Below are 23,462 nucleotides of genomic sequence, written 5' to 3' on the forward strand. Positions count from 1 at the left end.
CGTCTGCAGCATAATACTTGTTTTTATCTGTGACAGGCTCTCATTGTTAGTCTTTGTCACAGTAAAACAACAAGTAAAAAACCTAAAAGTACCACTTGAACCACCTGAGAGTTCATGAATCCAAAGAACAAGTTGGGTACAGCGGAGTCGAGGAAAACAAAAGCAGAGGTTTCCAAACCACAAGAGGCTGGAGGCTTGGAGAAAAGCTTGAATGCTGACACAAGGTACAAGAGAAACCGACACAGAGGAGGACAGAGACAAGTGCAAGTTTTCTGAGACGTGGTTGGGGGAGAAGGTGTTGGAGCCGAGGCCAGGGCCGATACTTGTTGACATTCTAGAGGATTTTCCAATTTAAAGTGTAACACTAGCACAGAGCATGCAAAGAATGCTTTATTTTGCATACTTTGACAACAAGTACTATCTAAATGTGACTATGTTGTCACATTTTTATCTGACAATTTGCACAAAACATGCACATAATGCAAATGACATTTTTCTCTTATTTTCCTAAATATTAATGCAAATGACAGAATATTTTTCAAGTTATCAGCTGTTAGAACATAATTGTCAGCTGTCTTTTAGCAACTGCCTTTATTAAGATGTGAAAAGATACAAAATTTAAGGGTGGGGCATGTTTCAGATGTGTTTTATGTTGTAGGATAAAACATTAAACTTAAGCTTGTGTTCACCACAGACCTTATTTCAGGCATTTAACCGAAAAACTGAAAAAAGCTCTATCTCTGCAGGTATTTTTTCTGAAATACTCAGAATTACAATCAGAGCCTGGCAGGCACAAAACCAACAACTTTTATCAGCTGTTAACTTTAATTGGATGCATTTCTTCCTATAGATGAAGCTTCAGCCATCCTCTTTGATCGGATTAATCCTCTCCAAAACTTTCCATTATTCAGACCAAAAGTAAAAGTTCCTGTAAAACTTTGCATCCACAAACAAACCAACAATCTCAGAGCTGCAGTTCCAACTTTCCCTCCTCTAATCATTCTGCTCGACTTTTGACAACAGAAAACTTTGAACCAGAGAGAAACAAGGAGGGAAATAAATCAGCATGAAAATGACTGTTTCACTATACCAGGCTTTCCTTTTTTTTCTGTTTTAGCCTCTAGCTCACAGTCGGCCATGATTAATTGCTTCATCTGAGTCCCTCCAAACTAAACAGCAGTTTATCTCTGTGCTGCTCTATAAATGTATAGTGCTGCTGTATATAAAAAGGCCAAAATGCCAAGTGGTGCTGGGAGATTTCTGCCACTGAGCGATAACCAGACCCCTAAGATGCACGTCGCAGTTGCGAGGACGGTTAAAGGGAACCGTTTCCTCTGATTTAGGGTGGACAGAGACGATACCTGGAGTCCCAATTACTCTTTAAGAGATCTCGGTCAGAAGAGACTCCATGGTGACTTGATATCTGAAGATAAACCTTGAAGTTGAGAGATAACTGTGATTTATCCCAGGTCTGTATCGCGAATGTTCTGATAACCTTGAAAGTACACCGCCATGTACTACATCCTGTACTGGAGTGTTATATATTAACCTTTCTACTTCTTCTCCTTCTTTCTTCTCTTTAATCATCGTCTTTTAACTGATTGTTTTTTCTTCTTCAACTCTTCTATCTTATTACACTGCAATTTCACTCCATTGTTCTTTGAAAAACTGTTCAACTTCTGTCAGATTGCACGGGGATTGGGTGTGAACAGACCTTTTCAAGCCCAGTCATATATGTCCTGTTGGTCCGAGGTCTGGGCTTTGACTTGGCCACTCCAGACATTTACCTTGTTGTCTTTAAACCATTTCTGTGTCTTGCTGGAAAATAAGCCTTCTCCAAAGCCATAGTTCTCTTGCAGGCTGAATAAGATTGTTCTCCAGGATTTTCCTATGTTCTTCCTCATTCGTTTTACCCTCTTACTTCACAAACCTTCCAGGGTCTGCTGCCAAAAAGCATTCCCACAGCATGTTGCTGCCACCACCGTGCTTCACAGTGGGAATGGTGTTTCTACTTGAGCTTCCATGTCATCTTCCTCTTGTTCTTTTGTTTTCTTATCCAGCATTCTTCTATTTCCATTGAATCTTCTTTTACTGTCTGATTCTTTAATGTCCTCATCACCAAAATTGTCTTTGGGGTTCTTCTTCTTGTTCAAAATCTTCTTTTTTATTCATCGTTAGTCATTAGTAATCATGTTCATTAATCTCAGTATCAATTGACTTTATCTTAATTATATTTTTAGCCATAATAGATCAGCACTATGTGAAGTATTTGTGCCTTTTGTCACTGATCCCTGCAGTACACCTGCTACTGACAATCTTAAAAATACTCACAGGAAGGATGTCCAACATTTAAAATTGAGACCTGCTTTCCAGCAATCCTAAATTACCCCATAATTCCTGGGTAAACCCTGGTGGGTGGAGCACTAATCCCAAATTTGGCTTGGTGTGAAATAAAAGCAGTAATCATCATGACTTAGGGTGTCTTTGTATTGGGTTTTAGGTAATGTGAAGCCTTAATACAGCTCTGAGGTAGCCCTCCTCAGCACGGTAAGCTGATTTAAATGAGAAGCTGCTGCTGCCTGTAGCGTTCTCCACCTTACTGCCGAGGATATTCACCTCTAAATGTCTTTATCTGCTTCTAAAGCACCAATGACAGACATACTGTAGAGCCTCCTCACTGCTCGCATCCCTCGCCGCTCTTACAGAATACAGATGAGAGCACAGCCAAGGTAACATGGTAGAAGTGAAGGTAACTCCGCCTTGCACAATCGATGTATGTTTGTCCTCTGTGGAGATAAGACAGCAGCATTTAGTGCCGAGTACGTTGTGCACTCCTGTCAGGATGATGGGGATTGTTTTGACCTGCGGCCACTCTTAATTATCACGTTGAGAGAGAGTCTCTCCTCTATGCTGGCCTTCGCCGAACACAGGGCCGCTCTTCATCTTCCTACTTCAGCCCGACTGCATGACTGTAATACTGAACACACGCTCGGTCACGCTTGCAGTGGTTTTATCACTCTGTGTTTTGTTCAGAGCCGATGGAAAGGTTGGTAGTGTCTCCGCTCCTCAGCCGTTCAGATGTGTAGATGGAGTCGGCTCTGCCTCCGGGGTCAACACTTCAAAGAGGAGCTCTAAATTCAAGCAGAGAGCCGTGGCCCCGGACTCAAAGGTGCTGACTTTCATCCCAAACGCTCCACATTTGATTGCACGTTGCCCCGGTTCATGCTGAAGGTCATGGTCTCTTCAAGTCAACAGAATCACATCATCTGCAAAAAAAGCCAAACCCTTTGAAGAGTAGCACACTTTAACTGTTTGTAACCCACTTTACTGTGACCCACTTGAGACCTCTTTGCAGAAAATGTAAGAAATCTGGTCAGGTCCTAGCTCTGCTGGCCATCAGCCTACATGGTTAGGCGCCATGTGGTAGGGTAGGTACTATCAGTGTCATCACTACCTAGAGTCTGGGTCGGACATAGGTTTGGGGTCTAAAATGAGATATTTTTTTAATTTGAGTCTCTAAAACATTTTTGCATTTCAAATATAAACTCCCTCCTACTTTCATCACACATCCTAGCAGTCTGCTACACCTCCATCTGTAAAAAAAACATCAGCAGCTGTTTAAGGTGGCCACAGCATTAACACACGCTGGGATGAGGTGCCACTGATAGTGGGAATACACTGATTCTCCTTGGGAATGTAGTGTCTGCTTCAAGTGTCATGCTGGCATATCTGTGACAGCAGTAGCACCTCCTGCAGTCTGAACATGAAGATAAGTCCCAAAACTAGCTGGCAATCTCGTCATCAAGCACCAAAAAAGTGGCAGCGTGAAATGCATGTAGTCATGTGACTAACGCTGTATCAACGATGGAGAAATAATACACCTCTAACCTAATTAATAGGTTATCAATGTGAAAGGTTTGTCATTAGGACTGCAGGTATAAAAACTTAGTGACTGAGTTTGAACTGAACCTTCATCGTGATGTTTCCTAAATTCACCAAGTGTTTGTGGAGCGAGTATTTGTAGGGTATTTACCTACTTAATGGTCAACTAATTCTTCATGATATTGTTGCAGTTCTCTGGTAGTTAAGTGATATTTTACCCTAACCCTGGTCCTTGTGATATTGTGTCAGTTCTCTGGTAATCAGATGGTATTTTTCCCTAACCCCAAACCTTAACCCTTGTAATACTGTGGCAATTCTCTGGTAATTAGGTTATATTATACCCAAACCCTAGCCTTTGTAGTATTCTGGCAGTTCTCTGGTAATTTGGTGGTATTTTACCCTGAGCCCTTACCCACTTAGCCTAACCCCCCTTAAATAAGTGGTAATAAGGTGGTATTTTACCCTCACCTCTCTCTTACCTTACCCTAACCCTTGTAATACTGTAGCAGTTCTCTGCTAATTAGGTGGTGTTTTACCCTACCCTTAACCCTACCCTATCCTTAACCCCTAGCCCTAACCCTAATATATAATTGAAAATTATTCAGGAAGGAGTCAATTTAATTTTTGTGGGCCAAAATAGAAATTACTAAGGAATTACAAAGCAACTTATCTAAAATTAGAAAAGCACTCGGAGAGCAAAGACCTCTAACATTAGCCCTATCTCCCAATAGTAAAGAATCCTTTAAAAAATTCCTGGATCTCAGACGGTGATTTGGATCATTCCCGAAATCTAATCAGTTCTTCCTTATGCCATTTGTGACATTTCCTGAAAAAATCATCAAAATCTGTCCATAACTTTTTGAGTTATGTTGCTCACAAACAAACAAACAAACTAACAAACCCTGCTGATCACATAACCTCCTTGGCGGAGGTAAAAATATCATCTTATTTCTAAGAAATTACTTGGTAAAATACCACCTAATTACCAGAGAAGTGCCATGTATTACGGAGGCTAGGGTTAGGGTAAAATACTACCGAATTACTAGAGAACTGCTACAATATTACGAGGGTAAGGGTTAAGGTTAAATTTGGGTACGGGTAAAATATCACCTTAATACCAGGGAATTGCCACAGTATTACACATATTTACTTGTTAATTAAAATGTTACTACTCTACAAGTACTAACGTACAGTACAAGTTATGATTTGGTAAAATTCAACTTAATACCCCTTATCCTTAAAAAATTAGAACTACAAAATTACAAGGTTATTAAGGTCCACTAAAATAAAAGTGATACCGCAAAGATCCTCAAAGCATTATCGACATTGCCAACTTTCTTTAAAGAAAGATTGCCAACTCATTTATATTATTTAGAAACAAAGGAGTTTGCTTGTGATTTTTGATGGATTCATTATCCTGGTATACACATGTCTAATGAAGTCAATGTACTTTTTAAAGCTTAGTCCATCATTGAAATAACAGAGTCTGGATCATTTAAACACACAGTATCACAAACATTCAAAGGATTAAACACATAGACAACCCTGGTAAGGCAGGAAAACATTACCTTGAATGATAATATTGGCAAAAAGGAACCATAGCAATACGACAGCATTTCAGGACCTTGGGAAGAAAATCCCACACCAATTAGTCGGATTAGATGTTGATAAAAGCACTGAAGCTTTTGAGGCTTTTGTAAAATATCAAAAAAAAAGCGTGAGGGTACATGGCATGGCGTTGTTGTGACAGACCTTGATTAATTACCCAGACAAACCCTGGCAGAGCATCCACTGAAACAGTGTTGGACTCCCTGCTGAGGCCGCTGGCACAACCCTCGATTGGGAAGAAAAGAAGAGTTCAGAACACAAGCTTGAATCTGGTGAAAGTAATACAACTTTTCTATTGATTTTATACTTATTTAACATTGATTTTAGCGTGGTTTGAGTTGGTATTGATCAAAATGTTCAGTTATAAAAATGTCTGCGTTTGCCTTTGCTTTTTGTTCAGAAGTTTAGGATGAAATAAACATAATTAAAGGATAGTTTAGTGTTTTTACAGTGGGGCAGTTTTAGGTACACATCAATAGTAAATATATTAGGCTAAAAAGATCCGGATGGATGTCTTAGGAACGGTTTCTTAGGAAGAAAGTTGACAAAGTAAAAGCTTTACAGCACAGCAAGTATTGTTGACCTTTGAATGATATTCTGTTTGTCTTCAGTGTTCTTGGATCAAGGTAAAAATCATTGATGGGGGTATTTTAGAGTTAAATTACATGAGTAGAGCAATAAAAGAAAACATGATGTCCTGTTATTTTTTTTAATGGTCCATTGAATCCATTTGGCCTTGGTCTGTTCCCACAAGTATGGAATAAAAAGAGTCTTTGGTTTATTCAAATGCAGTAACCATCATCAAGTTTCTGGGTACCTTTGGCCATTCCCTGTTTCACTTTGAGTCGCTCCCATTCCACCTGCAGACTCGTAAAACAAATCTGTCGGCTCCATTTACATCTCTAACACACCATGCAGCATCTTTAAATACTTCCAGCTCCACCGCAGCGCTGTCCTTCACAACCAACAATTCAATCAGCCTCTCCCAGCATGTTCCCCCATCGCCGTTTTCTACCAATAAAGCTCTGCTCCCATAATCATCGCTCATCACTTTTAGTGTCAACACTCAGCTATTTACTATTGAGCTGTGGATATCAAATTCTATTTTCTATTAACTTACCGTGGAGCTGTGAGGGGAGGTCTCCCCATCGACATCTCGAGCTGTGGTTGTAAATTTGAAGGAAGGAAACGGATATCACATAACTTTCCTTACAGCCCAGATTAGAGACGACTGGATGTGATTCTTAGCCCTCCGCCTCCTCCTCCTCTCTGTTGTAAATGTTTGTGAGTTTTAGGGAGGATTGGGGATTTTATGGTGCAACTTCAGCTTTTCTAAGAAGTAAATTAAAGGAGTTATACCGGCCTTATGTTGTTTCCTCCTTTAATTGTTGACGACCATGTTTTCCTCCAAGAACACGACTCGGAGCAGATGCACAGACTCAGAAAGCTGTCTTAAAGATCCTTTAAACCCCTGAAACATGAGAAATATTATCATCCACATTCCCTTCAGGCTTTGCAGCTTCTTTTTCTCCATCCTCCTGTCATCTCCAGCCCTTTGTAGGTCAGACAGATCGAGGCCATGTTGGACTCTTCAGGTTGTTTCTCGGCCTTTTAGCTTTCGATCACCTGCCGCTGCTTCTCCACATCAGAGAAAGCCTTTCTGCTCGCCTTTAGGGCATCCACACCTTTTCTTTCTCTGGGCTTTTACTTCGACAGCCACGGGCTTCTTCTAAAGTATGCAACACAGGGACTGAACACATGGTCAGACTCTCAATTCACTATAAATGTCTATTAACAGAATCTTTAAATGAACTAGATGAGTTCTTTGTAGGCAGACTCCTCCAATGTCACCTCTCTTTTCTTGTTTGGAACTACATAATCAACTATGATCGACTGCTAATCAATATTTATCAGCTCCAACATGCCTATGGTTTCCTTTACGCAAACAAGCAAAAATGTGGCAGCAATACCAGCAACTGTCATAGAAGATGTAATGCTCTTGATAGTATTGTTAACCACAGCTGGGATTCAACAGAGAAGAATAAACCAGGCTGAAGACGTTTTGTGTTTGAAGTTAACAGCCAAACAGCGGACCTAGGGTGTACCATTACTCTACTGCTCCCAAGCACGCTTGAACCCCAAAGTCCACTTTGATTAGTTTGACGAGTGTGAGTGCTCTGTACTGCACTCAAGCAAACTTTTAACAGCTTTTCTCCCACATTATGAGAAACTATAAATCAATCTGCGGCCACATAGAAGTGAGGGAGATCTAATTTAATAAATTCCAAAAGTCTGTTCTTTTGGTGACGCAGTTCATCAGCGTCACACCTTGCAGGTGTAAAAGATTTGATAGTTAAAAACTAAAACCACAGGTCATAAATGGTATAAACATGTGAGGTTTAGCTTATTTTGCCACCAAAGAAACATCTAACCCCATATATGGAGGTCATCTCCAAAGGAAAACATCAGTCCACATATTCTGGGAAGTAGAGGGACTACAAATGTACTACCATGATAGAAATTATAAAATGAAAGATTTGGATACATGAACAAGTGTGCTTGAGAAATAGAAAAATATAAAACTTCATGCACATTGGATTAGCAATACTTCAATCCTATACATGTGTAAGCCAATAGTGGCATGTCATGAAATGTAAGATCCTGTTTTGCACAGTGTTGGAGTTCTTTAGAGGTGTGCAATAAGTTAGCCAAAATGTACAATATTCCTGGTATATTAGGTTTCCTGTTTATATTTTTATGTAGCATGGCTACATCAGATTGTTTGCTTAATGTCACAGTTAGGCCGGCAACGTGCAAAACTGCTCATCCAGGCTTTAGACTGAGGTTTTGATTTGAGTGACTGACCATACATTCGGAGCCGTACAGAGTTGGGTCAGCGGAGGAGTAGTGGCATCTACCGGCGGTTCATGGAGCATAGTGGACACCGGCTGACAACATGTGATGTCTATAGCGCTGTGGATACCTTGTTCGGGGGAGTAAGTGGGGCTACCCCTCTCCCCTGTCCTAACTAAGCGGCAACTCTCCGGTCCTGAAAAATGAAGCCAATGCGGAAGTGCAAAAAATTGCAATACAGTGAGTGTCCACTTGAGGCTGGCTCCAGGAACAACGGAAGTCCCGCCTGAACACCTGTTAAAAAGCCGTTTTTACACTAGAAATAAACTGGTTTACAGCCTGGTTTAAAAAACCAAACATGTCTAGTCAGCTGATGTCTTCATGTGCTCTCTCTGTACGGGGGGCTGAATTTTTTTGTACCACAATGGTTTCGATTATTTTTAGGAAAAACCTCACTGTGGAGTGATTGGCGTGTCTCATTTGATTGACGGATAGCTTGACAGGCAGAACCTACGTTTCTGTCAACCAGAAAGTCGAGCTTAATAGACGGGCTGTTAGGTTGATCCAAAGTTTGGTTGAGACAGCGATTTCAATATGGAAGCCGCCACATTGGCCTCAAAAGCACTTTGAGTCCGCCTATTGTAAGCAGACGGCTGACGTCACACAGGGTTTGTCAAATTATTTCTCCAGTCTATGGTCCTAACCTGTGTTTGCAGCGTAGACTTGAATACACACATCCAGGGATTTGCAGCTTTCAACAGGTATCCCAGATAGTTGTGGTCTGGCTTATACTAGGTCTTAACCTAGTCTAGTTGCCTGAATATTTCACTACTTTCTGGACACGAAAGTTGCATAAGAATAAAGATTTTTTTTAATTTTGCACTTTGAATGCTTGGCATAGTTGTGAACAAATCAAAACAGGGCATTTTTAATAGTTTTTTCAATGCAGAAATCACTACTTGTCCCCCAAGGGGAGTTCTTTGCTGTTTGAAACTCATTTATTTCAGTCAAAATAAACACTCGTGACACGTCATTGGATTTGGCTTCTAGGCCAATATTTACAGCTGACAGGTCATTGGATTTGGCTTCTAATAAATGTTAAACTGTCGAGTTTCCACGTTTTAAGCTTTTAGAATCCCTAAAAGACCCAGTCATTCCTACTCACCACCAATAGTTTGACAGACATGCAATTTATGCAAACAGTATGGACCTTGTTCATGCAAACCGAAGATTAGGGATGAAAATAACACCAGTTCTCCTGAATTTTTATCGGTCATATCTGCATGTAAAATGTGGGAATGCAATCAGCTTTTAGCCCTTAAAAAATTACCAAAATTGATTATATTGATTGTGAGTGTTGTGTACTTTCACCATGAGGAGTCACATCCAGGTTTAACTTTTGAGTCTTTGTCTAAAGATGCATTTTTACAATGCTGACACTTTGATCAAGTGGTCTTTGTTTTGTATTTAATTCCAAAAACGGACATATCATCATTGGCTTGTATTAAAGAAGTGTTTTAGGTCTCTTTTTGTGTTTCTTTTGTTGCTGCCAGCCTCAGATGTAAAGCTGAGATAGCCTGTTTGTCTGTAAAATCTAATCAGTGAGACAAATGTCTGATAACAAAGTCCAAAAATGTCCCTGACCCTGTTTTTTTTTTTTGTTGTTGTTGTTGTTGTTTTTTGATGATATTATCCGTCTTCACACGTCCGTGCTCCTCTGAATGTGCTTACTCAGAGCTCTGACACCTCACTGGAATATGCTAATAAATCTCCAACGAGTAGCATTTGCATTGTAAATCTCAGTATCCAGTGGAGAGCTAATATCACAGAAGGGTCAGAAGCTAAGGAGCCGCTCAAATGATTCATAGTCCTCCTATCAAAGCGGCGCTTGTCCTACTTGAGACTTTAATCTCCTTCAGCCTCGTTTAACCCCGGCTCGCTCTTCACTCGGCCTGGCCATGAGACCCCGGAGATCCAGAGAGAGCAGAGAGCTGGAGATACTTTTGTTTTTTAAAACCCACTCCGTCCCCTCAGTTCGCCTGTGGTTTCCTCGGTGACACAGTGATAATTGGCGTCCTGGTTTGTGTTTGTGCCAGCCGGAGGTATTGTGTTTCATCCCGGGGCAGTCTGTGGTGCAGATTAGAAATCGACTTGGGTCAAACAGCTAATTGGACAAAAGTGTGTGTAACTGAAAGAGGATTTCTGCTGATATCATATAATGAGACCTCCGGACTCTCTACTCTGCAAACTGACGAATGAGTTTGGGTCATCAAAGTCTGATTAGAGCGCCGGCACTGATTTATGCAACATTTATTAACAAGAAGCTCTTTCAGCTTGGTCTACAGGTTCAACATGGTGTCACTGTATGACGAGCTTGTTTAATTTCTAAATGAAGATTTCTCCAAACGGGCTCTGCCAGGTCGATAACCTCGAGTGTTCCTGTTCAGTCATATGTGGTTAAACTCTTTGGTACTGCTCATGTTTCGGTTTTATTTTAACCTTTTTAATGCATGCAACTCTTTCCAGTAAGACACTGGCACAAATTAAACCATATTCCGTTCCCAAAACCTCCACTATTCTCCAAGATTTACCATGACTGAGCCTATGTCTACCAATAATAGATAGCTGAAAACCTTACACTTTGGTTGGGCCATGCCCCTCTTGTTAACCCTCTTATTTATGACTCTAATCTTTTTTTGTGTGAAGATGCCAGTCTCATGAAAGTGGATATTCTGTAAAATTAGATTTCTTAAGACTGCAATGTTTTAAGGAGTTTCAGGACACCTAAATGTGTGGTGATGTCTTTTTTTTCATAATAATTGTGCTGTCTTGTTGAGCTAAACCTTTCAACAGGAGAAGCAGTGAGCCATGTTAGACCTTTGTGTTTCTGTGCAGGCTGCTGATGTGCTTTAAAGTCTGAAATGCCCTTAGCCATCAGGTAGCAGCACTGCAAACAAAATGCTTATTAAAATGTTTTGATTTCCATTTTCTTTCCATGTGTCTTCATAATGAAGGCAGTGACCAACTCTGATGTCAAAAAAGGCCTTAATTCCAGGGTCAAAATGGTAACTTTCAAAATAGGGCCTACAAGATTGGGATTTTGCTGATAGCTGATGTAGGCCAATATTTACAGATGATATTTGCCGATATTTACAGCTGAAATAGGCCGATATTTACAGATGATATAGGCCGATATTTACAGCTGAAGTAGGCTGATATTTACAGCTGATATAGGCCGATATTTACAGATGATATAGGCCGATATTTACAGCTGATATAGGCCAATATTTACAGCTGAAATAGACTGATATTTACTGATGATATAGGCCGATAATTACAGCTGAAATAGGCAGATATTTACAGCTGGTTTTCACTATCCAGACATTTTCATATCTGCCTGTACTAATATAATGAGGGTATGGTACATGACTTAGAGGGAGACTCTCATTCTCTCTTTCTCATCCAGGAAGGCAGATTCATGTGAGTTGCCATAGTTAGATGCTCCATCTCTGATAACCTTGACCAAACTAAAGAAAAGACCCTGGACTGTGCTGTACAGCAGTTAAATGTTGATGAAGTTGTACTTAAATTTTTTAGAAAGAACAACAAGGGCTTATTTTATTTATAAATCTAGAAAAACTTGTAAACCACACCTGCTCATGCTCATTAGGGATATGAACTAATTTCAATGTGATTTTTCTCTTAAATGGAGAAATGGAGTGCTTGAGGTTTGCTGAAATAGCATCATGATACAGATTCATTAATTGTGAGAAGTCAAGCTTTGCTTGTCGTGTGCCTCTTTGAGAGGAGAGTAAAAATCTTTTATTGGCCTCTTTATTCTTCATCAGTGCATCATTTGTTCTGTAGGTGCTTTGGCCTCAGGTTCCCTGCTGTCATAGCTACATTTTAATGGTTTTACTGTCGTCTGAATAAAGAATGATTCATGATTAAAAGTTGTTCAGAGTCTCTGGTAAATAATTGAAGATGTTTCTTTTGTCTCTGGAGGATTGACTGTTTTTTTATTTCCCTCAGCTGCATCAGTATCTTTGTGCTCAGCTGTTGTGTCAGGATGTGAAATGTCGGCTTCTTTCCTAACTTGTTTTTCTCCTCTCTTTCTCTCCTCAGTGCCATGAATCAGCCTGGGCCCCAGCTGCTGCCCACCTAGAGGTCTCTTCGCCTCTCTTTCCCCATCTCTTCGGTCCAGAGGATGCTGGGAATGTGTCGCGGGCGCAGGAAGTTCCTGGCGGCCTCCCTTGCCCTGCTCTTCATCCCGGCGCTCACCTGGCTTTACCTGTCGGTCGGGAGCTTTCAAGGTGAGCAAAGACAGGTCTCTCTTTGTGAAGCCTTTGTCACTAGCTCCACATTTAGCAGAGAAGGTGGATCATTCCTTCTTCCTATTAATCCTTTTGGACATTTATATTGACAGTGAAACATCACATGGTTGTAAAAATCTCACCTTGAAACCACAGTGTGATTCAGTTACGTTTGAGTAGGTAAAGCAGATTTTGGGTGTTGAATCATGTCTTGAGCTATTTTTACCCGGTAATGAACAGACTCATAAAATACTAAACTTTTCACCTCTTATGTGCCTCTTTGCAAAGTTTTCTAAGTTTTCTGGAGCACTTTTTGCCACCTAAAAAGTGTGATTTATTTGGAGGAATAACTCCTTGCATTATAATAAGTTCCTTCTCATTTTTTGTGCTCTCAGGCTTTAATAAATCAATTTAGAGGAAGGGAAACAATAAAAACAGCCGAATAAGAAGTTTTTCAGAGCTCCTATTAAGCCTGGAAGTCAAACTTTGAGGATTGTCCCATAAAGTGTGATGAAACAAATTTCCTTTAGACAAAGTCACCTTTGGGTTGGCTCTTTTCTCTCGTCTGGAGGTGGAGTATTAGAGAATCACTGAGGCCTGTCCAAAGTTGATTACTTCCAGCAGACAGTTTAGTCCAGGAGCTCTTCGAGCCGTTTTAATGACTCCCACTCTCCGGATTGAAAGGCTGCGTTAGCGCCGTTATTAATTATGATTAAATTGACAATTTTGACTGCGGGGGTCACGGTGACTGGAGACTGTATGTATGTGAATACGCTCCTTTAATAGCCGAGTCAGCCAGGTCTGCAGAGTCGTTATTAGATTTGGCAGTGTGTTGGTGGTGGTGCGGACTATTTCCTGGATGTGTGATAAGTTGTGAAAGGAGCTGGCTTCAGGGAGCGTCAGGCTGAACATGTCCGACACCGACAATGTGCTGCTCTGGCTCAGACTTCACAGCCCCATCCTCTTTGTCCATGTATGTCTGACCTCTTCTCTCTGCATGGCTGCTGTTTGTCTCTTTGTCTGTGACAGACTGGGATGTGTTTAGTCTCTGTGGTCTCTGCTGCTCCGTGGGGACGAGTAAACCAGCAGAGAGAATGGAGAGAATGTGAAAACCCTCACCTCAGTTGTTTCAGTGCTCTGTGCTTTGTTTGGTTTTGATTCTGATTATTTATGTGTGGTGAAAAGTTTTATAGTTCTAACTTTTTATGGGATGATTAGTCACAGAAATAATCTAATTTCACAGTTGTCACAGTTATTTATCAAGCATAAATCTGACTGACAATCAACGCCTATTAAGCTATTTTCCTGAGCAGTGGTGGACTCAGGATGTTTGACGGACATGGTCGAAACCAATAAAGAGGGCACCAGGTATATGTAGCGGGGCAGTAGTGCATGAAAAGTTTTATTTATAGTGAAATAGTTTGACATCTTGGTTAATATTTAATGTTTTTTAAAAAGTTCAATAAAAAATGATATAATAAATATATGTATTTATTTTAGTAGGATTATACCTACTTCACATTTGTAATGTAACAGATGAGGAGTTATGAACTATCTAACTAATAGTTTTACAAGGATATACAAGTGAGGGTGCCAGTGAAGACTAAGTTCATGGTACTTTATGCATTTCCGCCACTTTGGACATGTGCCCTCTGAGGGGCATTCTGTCAGATTCTATCCACTGAGAGGGTAATCTGTCAAATTTTGCTCACTTACAGGGCACCAAAGGCATGACAGAAAGTTATTGGTCCAAGGGCCTTTGTTAAATTGTGTCCACTTAGAGGACACCAAAAGTGACATTTGGTCCAATGTTGTCCACCTAGAGGGCATCATAGAGACCTCCTTGTCAAAAGTGACCACTCAGAGGAAACAGCAGAGGGCATTTTTCAAGAAAAAAATCCACTTAAAAAGCACTGTTTGGTGCCCTTCATTGATTCCATACACCTTGAGGACACCACACAGCCTCTGTCCATTTTTTTCCACTTAGAGGTCCTCAAAAGGGACACTCTGCCCAATTTTGACCTAGAGAGAAACAAACATACCCCTTTGTCTTATTTGTCCACCTAGATGGCACCGAAGAGGGTCTCTTGTCAAATTTTGTTCACATGCAAGGCATGAAAGAAAGGCATTTGCACATTTATTCAACTTACAGGACGCCAAAGTAACCTGACACGCCAGATAGATTTGTTTCACACATCCATCTGGGAAAGCTTCAATAGGAAATGTTTGGGAAAAGGCAGAGGCTTTGAAAAAAGCTCGGAGTGTGATTGGATGGACGTTCTGTCTGTTCCCATCTCTACAGGCCAATCAGAGCAACAAAACACGTGACGTAGCCGCTATCAAGCTGCGCATGCGCAGCCACCGAGGAATAACCACGAAACATTGCGACTATAGACATGTCAGTACACGACTTTTGTCATTTTTGAAAAGTAAACAACTCACTGCTGTTCTTTGTTCTTCTGTTACTGAAGAAACATCATGTTCTGATAAAACTGGTGCTGTAGCAGCATCCATGCTAATGTCTTCCACCATAACAGCACCGGCCTCTTGTTGCTGCTTGCTTTCTTCATGACTCTGCCGTGCCCAAAAGTACTGCCCCTCGTTGCTGACTGGTCCTGTCAGTTTCTAACCACACCCAAACGGTTCAGATGGGAGCTTTGCAAGATAGATTTGCCAGTAAAAAACAAGGAAATGGGCATATCCATCTGCTTTGCAAGGTTAACGCCAAAGAGATCCTTTGACAAATTTTGTCCACCTAGAGGGCACTGAGTAGGGTCCCTTGTCAAATTTTGTCTAAAAATGAAAGAGAGGCATTTGTCCAATTTTGTCAACTTAGAGGACACCAAAACGGGCATTCTGACAAATTTTGTTCGTCAAGAGAGCAATAAACACACCCCTTTGTCAAATTTGTCAACCTAGATGGCAACAATGTAAGTCCCTTGTCAAATGTTGTCCACATAGAAGGCACAAAAGAGAGGCTGTTGTCAAATGTTGTCAACTTAGAGAATACCAAAAAGGACATCTAGTCCAATTTTGTCCATTAAGAGGGCACCATAGAGTCAAAGTTTGTCTATGTAGAGGACACCAAAGAGGGCCCTTTGTCAAATTTAGTCCACTTAGAGGGCATCATAGAGGTCCTTTTGTCAAAATTGACCACCCAGAGGAAATGATAAAGGGTGCTTGTAAAAACATAAAAAATCCACCTTAAGGGCACCAAACAGGGCCCTATGTCTAATTTCGTCCTCTCTGAGGGCACCAAAAGGGGCATTGTGTCTATTATTGTCTAATTTTGTCTGCAACAAGCACACCAGCAAGGGCCCTTTGTCAAATTTTGCCTGGTGAGGACACCAAAAGGGGGATTATGTCCAATATTTTCTGATCAAGGGGTGCTAAAGGGGGCAATGTCGAGGACACCAAACACAGCCCTTTAACAAATTTGGCCACTTAGAGGCCACCAAAAGGGGGATTTTGTCTAACTTTGCCCATTCAGTGAGTACCATAGGGTGCTTTTTTGAATTTTAAACACTTGGAGAGCACCAAACACAGCACATTATTAAATTTTGTCCACTAAGAGGACCCCAAAAAACCAGCACAAAAAGCTGGCATCAAATGTACTGATTTCCATCTTTTCTACATCGAGTTCTATGTGGCCAAATGAAAACTTTCAATAAAAAACTTTGTAGGCATGCAATTTCAGATTTGTATGTTAAATTTAACGACTCTTAAAACAAATATCCTGCATCTCAATGAGTTAACGACAGCCTGTAAAGATATGGGTGAAATCAAATACCAGCACTTATTAGATGTTTCCTTTGTTACTCCCTTTGGTCCAAAAGAAATCTTGTATTCTTTTTTTTTTTACATTATTTTGATCATTCAGAAAGCCACTTTTTAACATGATTGTTCCACTGATTTAGGTTGAAAGAAGAGTAAGAAGTTAGAGATTGTATGATGAACTTCCTCCCATGTCTGTATCAGATTATAAGCTAATAAATAAACATATAATTCAGAATAACAGTGAGATATTTCAGGGTTTTTGATGATAAGCCTGTGTGACAGTGAGCTGCGTAAAAAAAAGACTCAAATAGAATAAAAACGAGATCTTCTGATCTGAAATAGTGATTGTATTTCCGTGCATGTTTGTCTGGGAAACATAAAAAATCACTTGAGAATTTCAAATATTCAGTAGTAAGGTTCGGTTTTGATGTCTTTGGTAGAAAAAAAATGTACATGATGCTATGAGCTGCAGAAAATTGGAAGTGACAGAAATTGAGAACATGTTCCAAGATCGTCTTAACCAGAAAATTACTCTGCCTCCGTAAAACGTTAGAGAAATCCAGGCTGAATATGTCTGACTCTGGGTAGTAAATGCTCTGTTCTCTGGTACAGAATCAATGTGCTTTTTTTAAAACTAGAACTACTACCTTGCAGTAATGTACCTCCAGCAGGGGCAGTTTTGGTCTTTTAGAAGCCTGAGGCACATTAAGATTAAAATCAATTGTAGCAAATGAACCAAATATTCTGAAGCATGTCTTTTCTGGCACCAGCTGGAACTTAGAGAAATGAAAATAGATGCTCACTATTGGTAACATATCGGTTCTTCTGACACTAATCAGACTTTTGGATTTATTGATGCCATTTTACCACACAGTAATCCACCAAGTCATGGTTTCAGTATGTTTGTAGGGATCTACCGTACTATCATTAGCTTAATATAAAGACATTTGGGGTCATTTTAAGGGGCTCTGACCTTGATTTTGGGATCAGGGGTCCTTGCCATGGTTTTTTTTTTTTTTTTTTTTTTTTTTTTTTGTAGGGTTGGGTTATTTTTTATTTATTTATTTTTTTTCTGATATGGTACCAGTGCCTAAACAATGCCTGAATGGATACTTTTGAGAGAAAAAAAGTGTGTTGAAAATCAGCTGTAGATTTTCAGCTTTCTTCTCCTCCATCATCTTTGTCCAGCTCTCTGTCAATACTTTCTTCTCCTTCATCATCCTCATTTTGCTGTCTCTTTCCCTGCACTGTTCTTCTCCATCAACCACATCTTACCCTATGTCCCTGCTTTCTTCTCCTCCATCATCCTCGTCGTTCTTTCTGTCCCCATTTTCTTCTCCTCGGTCACCCTAGTCTTGCTCTCTGTCCCCACTTTCTTCTCCTTGGTCACCCTAGTCTTGCTCTCTGTCCCCACTTTCTTCTCCTCGGTCACCCTAGTCTTGCTCTCTGTCCCCACTTTCTTCTCCTTGATCAAACTAGTCTTGCTCTCTGTCCCTGCTTTCTTCTCCTCAGTTACCCTAGTCTTGCTCTCTGTCTCCGCATTCTTCTCCTCAGGCACCCTAGTCTTGCTCTCTGTCCCTGCTTTCTTCTCCTCAGTCACCCTAGTCTTGCTCTCTGTCTCCGCTTTCTTCTCATCGGTCACCCTAGTCTTGCTCTCTGTCCCTGCTTTCTTCTCCTCGGTCACCCTAGTCTTGCTCTCTGTCCCTGCTTTCTTCTCCTCGGTCACCCTAGTCTTGCTCTCTGTCTCCACTTTCTTTTCCTTGGTCACCCTAGTCTTGCTCTCTGTCCCTGCTTTCTTCTCCTCCGTCATCATCCGCATCTTGCTCTTTGTCCCTGCTTTCTTCCCCTCCATCATCCTCATCCTGCCCTCTGTCTCCACTTTCTTCTCCTTGGTCACCCTAGTCTTGCTCTCTCTCCCTGCTTTCTTCTCCTCTGTCATCATCATCCTCACCTCTCTCTCTGTCCCTGCTTTCTTCTCCTCTGTCATCATCCGCATCTTGCTCTTTGTCCCTGCTTTCTTCCCCTCCATCATCCTCACCTCTCTCTCAGTCCCCGCTTTCTTCTCTCGGTCCCCCTCATCTTGCTGTCTGTCCCTGCTTTCTTCTCCTCTGTCATCATCCGCATCTTGCTCTTTGTCCCTGCTTTCTTCCCCTCCATCATCCTCACCTCTCTCTCAGTCCCCGCTTTCTTCTCTCGGTCCCCTTCATCTTGCTGTCTGTCCCTGCTTTCTTCTCCTCTGTCTTCATCTGCATCTTGCTCTTTGTCCCTGCTTTCTTCCCCTCCATCATCCTCAACCTTCCCTCAGTCCCCGCTTTCTTCTCTCGGTCCCCCTCATCTTGCTGTCTGTCCCTGCTTTCTTCTCCTCTATCATCTGTATCTTGCTCTCTGTCCCCACTTTCTTCTTCTCGGCCAACCTCATCTTGCTCTCTGTCTGCTCTTTTCACTCATTTGCACTCACCTCTCCTTAGCAAGAACTTTGTGATGAGCTACTTATTTTTTCTGCCTCCTTTCTCTTTCTTTTTTTTTTCCTTTGGGCACCTGTGATGCCACCTTAATGTGGCATCACTCCTCCAAATTAAAGTCACCTTTCTCCTCTCCAGTGAAACAAAAACAAAAACAAAAACACCCTCTTTAATCCAGGCTTCTCTTAAAATGATATATCTGTTTTTCTGTAGTTGGTATGTGTTGTTCACTTGCATCATTTTGAAAATAAAATTCAGAATAAAATTCTTGATGGTGCAGCTCCATGTAGTGGTCAATGGTGGTCAATGGTAGCTTTTTCTGTCCTAAGCTTTGAAAGCTGTGTTGCTTATAAATATCCCTAACCAGACAGTCCTTTGTTTTCTGGAGCAATGAAAACTACTCCAGGTTCCAGCCATAATGTAGCTGCTCAAACTGGGCAATGATTAAAATGAATTTGATACACACCAAACAGCCAGTTTTATTACTGAGCTTGAAGAAAAAATCTGATATCCTATTATTGAAGAGTTTATGAATGTAAAACAAGCTGGAGCTTGTTGATCAATCCAAAGCCTGACCCTGGGGCTCTAAATCTTCACTAAACACACAACCCTGAAAACTTGAACAGAGGAAAATAGCAGTATTTAATCTTTCTATCCCTCACATTTCATAAATATATATTGTCTGTTTTGTAAAAGCCAATTTTCTCCAGCTTAGGGCTGAAACCAACGTCAAGTCTTTCCTTGCTTTCTTTGAAAAGAAATCCGTGTTTCCATCTCATCATGTCAGGATTATCTCTTGCCTTGTTTCCCGTGATTCTCTTGTTGTTGTGAGTTTTCCCAGGATGCTGTAAAATGTTGTTTTTGCCACTTTTTAAATTGCTTTCCCTCGGGTTAGAGGAACAAATGCTTTGACTCTGATAATTTAGCTTTTACTCATCTTTAACACGGATGTTCGCAGGCCTCGTAATGACCACTCTGGGGCAGTCAGCATAACAAGGAATGCATTAGTGAATGAATAATCCAGAGAAAGAACAATAGAGGTTTAGCTTAAATTACTCTTGTGCATCTCAGAAAACAAATGGCAGCTGGCCCCTGAACACCAGATTAGTGAATCAAATATTCCAGTCAAATTGGCGGTAATGCGCTCAGAAAAATGTTGGATTTCTTTGAAAATTTCACAGAAATAAAACTGCTCTTTGGTGTTGCCAAAGGCCAGTATGCAAATATTGTCTCTTCCTCATTAATCACTCTGCTTGTTCATTACTTCATTACTTTGACCTTCCTGCCAAATTCATTTAAGTTCCCTTCGAGGCGTCGTTGAACCTTTCGGTCCTGATTTCCTAAATGGACAACAGCATTTCATATTCATAAGACAAAACACGCTCACTGCAGGATTCATTAATGTGGAACATCCCCCTTGTGGATGCTCAGAAGTGGAGATGAATGTTCCCGTGTCCTCTGTGTGACTCAGGCCTTTGTGTGGAGCTGACAGAGAACTACAGCGTCCAACAGCCAAACAAACCTCGTTTCAGGGGTTGGTATTGTTTCTTTCTAATGGCCGTGTGGAGATAACATACATCATCAAAGAAGCGCTGGATTGTCTGCAGCGTGAAGACGCAGTGTATGATTTATGTCCTCCTGCTCTGGTCCGACACAAGCTACAACCTTAGCACCTTTAAAGTGGAAATGGTGAGTGTAACAGGCTACATGTGGTGGTTGTGTTCTCTTTCTTGCATTGTGTGATGAACCAGGTATCAACTTTCACTTTTGGCACCAGTTTGCCATTTATAGAAAAAGCTCAAGCAGACAACTAGGGCTGTACTGATTCATACTTTGTATGTGTTGTTTTTTCAATCTCCTGTCACATTGCATCTTCATCCTTTGGCAGTTTATCTTAACCACAAGATTTCTTGTCTCTCAAACTTCCCATCACCCCAGCATCCATCTGAAAGCTCATACCTGGGGTTTTATTTAATTTCCCCCCAATGCTGCATCCAAAAGTGATCTGCATGGAGTGATGAGGTTGTGGCCTAAATGGCGAATTCAAAATGTCTGATGCTGCTATAAATGTTGAATTACATTACAAATGTTAGTTTTTTTGTCTGAAATTCTGAACTCAGCTGAAGCATAATCAGTTCTCTCACAGCCATTGATGTATCCATCCATCCATCCATCCATCCATCCATGTATCTATCCTTCTGTCAGGTTTTCTTCCATCCATCCATCCATCCATCCATCCATCCATCCAGCCATCCATCCAGCCATCTGTCTGTAGATTCCTTTATGGATCCATCCATACGTTGATCAGTCTGTCTGTAAATCCAACCATCCATCTGTAGATCCATCCATCAGTAGGCCCTTTCATAGATCCATCCATAAATAGATCAGTCCATCTGTAGATCCAACCATCCAATCGTAGATCCATCCGTCCACAGAGCAATCTGTCTGTTGATTCATCCGTCCATAGATCCATCCGTAGATCCATCTGTCTGTCTGTCCAGAGATCCATTCTTAGATCCAGCCATCCATCTATAGATAAATAGACCCATCCATCCAACTGTAGATCCATCCATGTTTAGATCCATCCATTCCAAGATCCACCTGTAGATCCATCCATCCATCTGGAGATCAATAGATCCATCCATAGATCCATCCATAGATCCATCCATTCATCCACCTTTTTTTTTTTTCTCAAACACAATAGTTCAACCTTTCTATCTACATGTGATGATTGGGGATTAGGCGGCTAAATTCAGATCCCTTGGCAGTCGGCTCCAGAATTACTTGAGGGTTTACCTGGTTCTTAATATTTTTACCATTTCAGGTCAACAATCCTGATCAAATGCTCTGTAGATATAGTAATGAAGCTGGCTATCACTAGTAGTCACTGTAGCTCTGGTTAAAGACATCTACTGATCTGCTGTAATGCTCTTTATCCTGATGTAAACAACAGTGAATGATAGCACTGATAGCATCTCATATGAATTGATTGGGTTAGCTCTATTTCAGTCTTAAAATGGTGATAAAGTTGTATGACTAAATGCATCAGTGACTTGCATTGAATCAGATGTGGATCTTTTTCTTTTTCCAGCAACATCACACAAAGTCGTGCAGATTGTTAAACTGTGTGAGAGACTGACAGCAATCACAGACATGCCAGGATGTTTTCCAAATGGCTCATGTACAGTAGTTAGAGTTGATCGATCTGTGCCAGCCCTCCGTATGCTGCAGGAAAATCATGCCTGAGGAAACTGAAATTCAGTTCAACTATTAAATGATTCATGCAGCACAGAAAAAAAGTGAGAAACAGGCTCATATCATACAGTTTATGTGCAGCTCAATCTACTTCAACAAGCTGAGTCGACAGCCAGGCAGCAGCGTGATGAATTCCCAGGAACATTGGTGTTATTGTTCTTTTTGTTTGTGATTAGTTCGAGAATTTATGGCCATGTTCATCTGTAGGATCTGGCAGTTATTACTGGGTCCACATACGGCTGTATTTCTAGAGACAGAAGCTCTTCAGGTAGATAAATAAGGCAATAACTGCATAGGATGATGCTTTATTTATTTGTAGCAGACTTTCTATCGACAGTAACAATGGTGGCACTTATCCAGGACCGAGTTTTCTTGTTTCTATTTCAGTATCTCTCTAATTCCATCAGATGCTGTACCTGTCCCAGTTCTGCAGTAATTTAATCACCATCTTTGGAGGTCTAGCACGCTCCACAACACTATAATTTGAGTCACACAGAACATGACAGTTTCAGGTCTCTCTAACTTGATTTAACCGCATCAACAGGCTCGGCACTGGCACACGAGGGGATCCGACGCCCAATAAAAACACCTGACTGTAGATGCTATTTTATACCGACAGTGGAGTAAGGGAATGATGCCAATTAGAAGGACAGAATGGGAGTCACTTCTCTGCCTCCTTCCTGCTACACGTTTATTATTCATAAAAATATGAGAGCTGCTGCACAGGGATGATGTGCTTTGAGGAACCAAGACCCAGGTCAGAATTGATTCAAAGAATATTAAGTTTAATCCATTTGGATGGAGTTTTGTTTACTGTCACATGGTCTCTGCAAGTGGATTTATCTCATCACTGATCTGCAGTGAGCACAGCCCACGAAAAATATCTAAAAATCTAGTGTATAGTGTTAGTTCAGGCAGGCCATAATGGAGATCAGCGGATCTCACACAAGGCCCTTCGTCGGCTAGCTGATTTGCTCTAAACAAGCTATTGGCTAATCGCTCTGCCTTACTTAAACTGCTCTTGCCTGGTTCTGCCGCTCTCTCTGCAAGCTGCTCTTGCAACCCTCCTCCACCCCAGCTCCTCCTTCATTCTGCTTCTGACTTAATCACTGATGCCTGTTGGGTTTGAACCATATTCAAGGGATCAGAAGCAGATTTTGGTTTAATTTATTAATTTATAATAATAAAATTTATATACAAAAATATAATCGTTATATCAATTATATGCATCAGGACTCAAAAATTTATATCGTTCAGGCTCTATAGGGATGAGAATCGAAATCCCGACCAACATGGTACTGGTACCAACCCA

General features: G+C 40.9%; 1 protein-coding gene across 1 annotated transcript in view; it reads left to right on the forward strand.

Annotated features, from left to right (window-relative positions):
- Positions 1–23,462, forward strand: part of large1 (LARGE xylosyl- and glucuronyltransferase 1) — a 117,357-nt gene that overhangs the window by 18,108 nt on the left and 75,787 nt on the right. The window contains exon 2 of the mRNA XM_041780816.1: positions 12,469–12,656. Coding sequence (XP_041636750.1) covers positions 12,551–12,656 — 106 coding nt within the window. The 5' untranslated portion in view covers positions 12,469–12,550. The remainder of the gene's footprint in view (positions 1–12,468; positions 12,657–23,462) is intronic.

The sequence above is a fragment of the Cheilinus undulatus genome, linkage group 23, assembly GCF_018320785.1.
Source record: "Cheilinus undulatus linkage group 23, ASM1832078v1, whole genome shotgun sequence".
Taxonomy (NCBI): Eukaryota; Metazoa; Chordata; class Actinopteri; order Labriformes; family Labridae; genus Cheilinus; species Cheilinus undulatus.